At 53.4% G+C, this 4235-nt stretch overlaps 1 protein-coding gene across 1 annotated transcript in view; it reads left to right on the top strand.

Annotated features, from left to right (window-relative positions):
* Positions 1–2226: 2226 nt before the first annotated feature.
* The window catches only part of ARX (aristaless related homeobox), a 9755-nt gene continuing 7746 nt past the window's right edge, over positions 2227–4235 (top strand). The window contains exons 1-2 of the mRNA XM_029929630.1: positions 2227–2735; positions 3534–3849. Coding sequence (XP_029785490.1) covers positions 2459–2735; positions 3534–3849 — 593 coding nt within the window. The 5' untranslated portion in view covers positions 2227–2458. The remainder of the gene's footprint in view (positions 2736–3533; positions 3850–4235) is intronic.

Here is a 4235-nt window from a genome sequence, read left to right as displayed (position 1 = left end):
CTCCCCTTTTACAGTGGATGATTAAAATTAGAATACACCCTAGCAGAAAGTCCGACTTCTTTTTTAAAAAAGGAGAACAGCTGCAGAAGGGGGAGGAGGGAGACGGAAGCGAAGAAATCTTCCACCGAGAGAGTTGAAACGCTGTTAAGCTCTCAGAAATGATTTGTGCATTTGTGTCTCTTTTTGTTTAACACGATCTTTTTTGGACTCTTTTTCAACCCACTCCCTGCGTGTGCGGAGCCGACTCTGAAGTCACGGAGCCACCCAGCAGCCGGGTCTTGTGGATTTCCGACGCAGGGCCCGCCCGCGAGAGAAAAGTGCCTCTGTTTCTCCCAGCGACCAGCCTCTGGGACGCCCACGAGGGTCCGTGGCTGGAGGCTTGGAGGAAACCGACGCGTCTTTACTGCTGCGTCCAGACCCGCTTGCCGGGAGTGGGGTCTCGGGGCTGGGGAGGGAAGCGGCGTGCAGAATGTTAATCGAAAGCTGAATGGGACACTATTAAAATGCCCAACTGTTGGTGAGGATGGAAAAAGGAGGAATGCAGGAAGGGCACAAGATCCCAGGTGCTTGGATCTGCAGGCAGGGTTTAAAAGAAAATCAAATGTCAGAGATAGCTCAGGGACTCCTCCGTTCCCCAGCCCCATCATCCAAGTGTAGGAAAAACTGTTGAGAATCGAGCTAAAAAACAGAAAAAGAGAGGGACATAGAGAGACATATTTTTCCTCTTGCCTTTAATAGTAGTAGTAATATTAGCATTAGTATTAACAATATTAAATACCTATTCCCAACCCTTCATCCTTAAGTTGTATCTTGAATGCTCCAGCTAAACCAGCCCAATCTGTCGGCCGGCCACCCACCCAGCAGCATCTAAGAGTTATGCAGATGTTTATGGCTGAAAAAAATAATCCCAGTTATGCATCCTTGTATTTTTAAGTACTGACGGTAAGTGATTCAAGTATAATCCTTTGTAAAATGCCTTTTTCTTTGGCACATGGAAGGGGTTGAGAGAGGAAAACCCGGCGTGGATTCCCCCTCCACGACCCCTGTCGCACCCACCACCCTTACCCCCACCCTGCCAGCGTCTGGGGCCCCCGGTTGTCCCTTGAGCCCCGCACCCAGGCAAAGAGGGTGTCCGTGCTAGCCCCTCGCACTGGCTTGGCCCAACTTCAGTCCCAACTAGTCTCGATTCTCAGCGCTGGACGCGCAGTAAGTTGTTTAGAAAGAAACGCGTTCAATCACAGGCTCAATCTCCTACCTTTGATAAAGGGAGCCGGGCACTAAGAATTCATAAATGTAGGCGCTTAGACTTGGTAGAAGCCGAACCCGGGTCCTTCCCACCCTGGAGCACTCAGGGTCCCCACAGGCCGGCTCCCTGCACGAGATTTGGGAACGGGGGAGCGCGGGGTGACAGACTAAATGGAAGCAAACTTGCGGAAAGAAGAGAGAAGCGAGTCTGGGGAGAAGGGGAGACTCCCAGACCCGCAGCGGACGCTCGCCGGTCCGTTTTTGCCCTGTACGTGCTCTCGTGAAGGCCGCGCACCTTTGACCGAGCTTTGTCTTGAAGCGGACTCTTCCCAGAATTAAAGACGGAGGTAAGAGAAATCAGGGGACGCTGCAAACCAGCAGTCTCCTGTCTCAGGGTGAAGACTGCTCAAGGGGTTGGGCCACAAGACAAAAGTGAGCGTTCAAACAGCAGTTGTTTGCTGGCGGCCACCCCCCTGACACCTCGGAGGCCGTTCTGACCTAAAGAGGACAGCGACTGGGCGCCACTGAGGTCGAGGCGTTGTCCTGGGACCGCAATACTGGCTTTGAAAAGTACCAAGTCGGTCTGAACACGAGCCTCCAGGCCTCGCCTCCAGGAAGCGAGGTCTTCTGGTTGGTGGAAGGGGCGCATGGCGCCCAAGTGGCACCCACAGACCTGACATCAGAATAAGCTAGAGCTTCGGGCCAGCCTTGAAGGGTTAAATGGGAAGCTACAGGAAGAAGATGTCTAACTCAGAAAGTTTTTAATTAAAAACAAAAAAAAGGAAAAAATGGTTTGGGCGAGAGCCTTGTGTCCCCCCATTCTCCACACGGCGCCCCCCCACCCCGCCGGCCTTTCCGGACTCCAGTCCAGGCTTTGCGCTGAGCCCGCAGCCCGGCGCAGCCCGGCCTCTGGCGAGAGCCAATCACAGGGCGCCTCTCAGCACGTGGAGGAGAGAGACTCCAGAGCTCCGCGCCCGCAGCTCACTACACTTGTTACTGCCTGTCCTGAGCGCGGAGAGGGCGAGCTCCGGTCGCGGGCAGGGCGGGAGCCAACAGCCGGCGACCGAGGGAGACAGAGAGGCGCAGAGACCGCAGTAATATCCACTATAACCAGCCATCTAACCCCACCCCCCAACACACACCCATCCATCCCACCCTTCAGGAGAGGCAGCCAGCGGCCCCGCTCTCTGCGCCCAGGGAAAAAGCCCCAGCCATGAGCAATCAGTACCAGGAGGAGGGCTGCTCGGAGAGGCCCGAGTGCAAAAGTAAATCTCCAACTTTGCTCTCCTCCTACTGCATCGACAGCATCCTGGGCCGAAGGAGCCCATGCAAAATGCGGCTGCTGGGAGCCGCGCAGAGCTTGCCCGCCCCATTGGCCAGCCGCGCCGACCAGGAAAAGGCCGTGCAAGGTAAGCTGCGCTCACCAGACTCCTACAAAGAGCGCTGGGCACTGTTTTGGATGTTCGATGTTCGGGGGCCAGGGGCCTGGGGTTGTCAAGCTGGACATGGAGGAGAGAGAACAACTCTGAGGCCTGGTTCCTCAAAGAGTGGCAAACATCTCGCCAGGGGCTGTCTCTCCCTCTTTGCTTCTAGAAACAGAGGCCAAGCTTCGTTGGGGACGGGGCGGGGGGGGGGTGCTTAGATTCTCGGTATTGAGGTCGTTTAAATACCCCCTTTGGTGGTCTTGGGAGTGCTCTGAAGAGGGGCGACAGGTCAGAAACAGCAGGTGCCGGGTGGACCCTTGTAACAACAACTTGAAGACAAGAACCCCTAAAGCTGTGAATAGGGGTCTCCAGACAGACTGAGCCTTGGGCTTTCCTCTTTGGAGGATTTCTTTATTTGCGGTGTTCTCCCCACCCCTCCCCCCACCCTTTCTTTCTTTTTTTAATTGTAGATTGCTTGTGACCTTTTAAACCCAAGCTTTGCAGAAAACATCTCCCAGGGATTACCCAAAGGTTTCTTATTGTATTTGAAATGTATGAAATGTGCGGCTTCTGGGTGCTATTTTTCCTCTGCTGTGTTATTTTTAAAAATAGAGCTGAAATACTTAAAAGGTCTTATTTTTTCTAAAATTAAAAATTCCAAAGCCACTGTTGTTTTGCCCCGAACCTGTTACGCTTAAGTTTCGCCTTGAGCTGGCTGCAGCGGTATCACAGGGAAAGAATTGTTGATGTCTTTCAAAATCCGAAATCCAGCGGTCCAGCCGCAGCGCCACTTGGAAGACAGGAGCAGATGGCAGAGAAGGAGCCGTTTAAAATAAAACTGACTTTTTCCTTTTCTTTTTTTAGCCTGCAGTGGCACCTGTGCCAGGCGCTTCCTCGAAGGGAAAGAGCGGCCTGTGCCTGTTGTACCCCCTTCTAACCCCCTCGCAGGCCTTTCCGAGCCAGTTTTCTCCAAGACGATTTTTCTTTGCCTTTCTGAGCAAGAAGCCGTCGCCCCCTCCCGCTGTGGGCCGCTGGGGCACGGCCTGCGCTCAGGGCCACTGGGCCGCTTCCGCAGCACCCCCAGGGGCCGCTCACCGGGCAGCGCCCTTCTCTCTGGTCTGGGCCTGCGTGGCAGAGCAGCGGGCAGAGGTCGTGCGCGGAGTTTTCAGGGTGGTAGTGGGTTTTTTTTCAAGTTGTTGAATGTTTACAGGTTCTCCCCTGCCCCGAAATGGGGAGGGGAAAAAAGTGAGAGAGAGAGCAAAGGGAGAGAAAAAGAACTGAAGACAGGAGGAGGAGAAAGCGCAGAAAGCACACAATAAGAGAAAGAAAATAAGGGGGAGAAGAGAAAGATGAGGAAAGAAAGGGGGAGACTCTAGAGAAAGAAAAGAAAGAAAGAGAAGGAAAGTAAAAACGAAAGGAAGAGAAAGAGGTAAAAGGAAGGAAGAAAGGAAATAAAGGGAAGAGTGGGAGAGGGCAAGGAGAGAGGCGAGGGGCGGAGAAGGACGGACGACCAAAAGAGAAAGAAACAAAAGACACAGAAAAAGAAAAAGCAACACAAGTGGGAAA

This window comes from Suricata suricatta, chromosome X (genome assembly GCF_006229205.1).
Source record: "Suricata suricatta isolate VVHF042 chromosome X, meerkat_22Aug2017_6uvM2_HiC, whole genome shotgun sequence".
Classification (NCBI taxonomy): domain Eukaryota; kingdom Metazoa; phylum Chordata; class Mammalia; order Carnivora; family Herpestidae; genus Suricata; species Suricata suricatta.
Note: the sequence above shows the minus strand (reverse complement) of the source record. Positions and strands in the feature narration are given on the sequence as shown.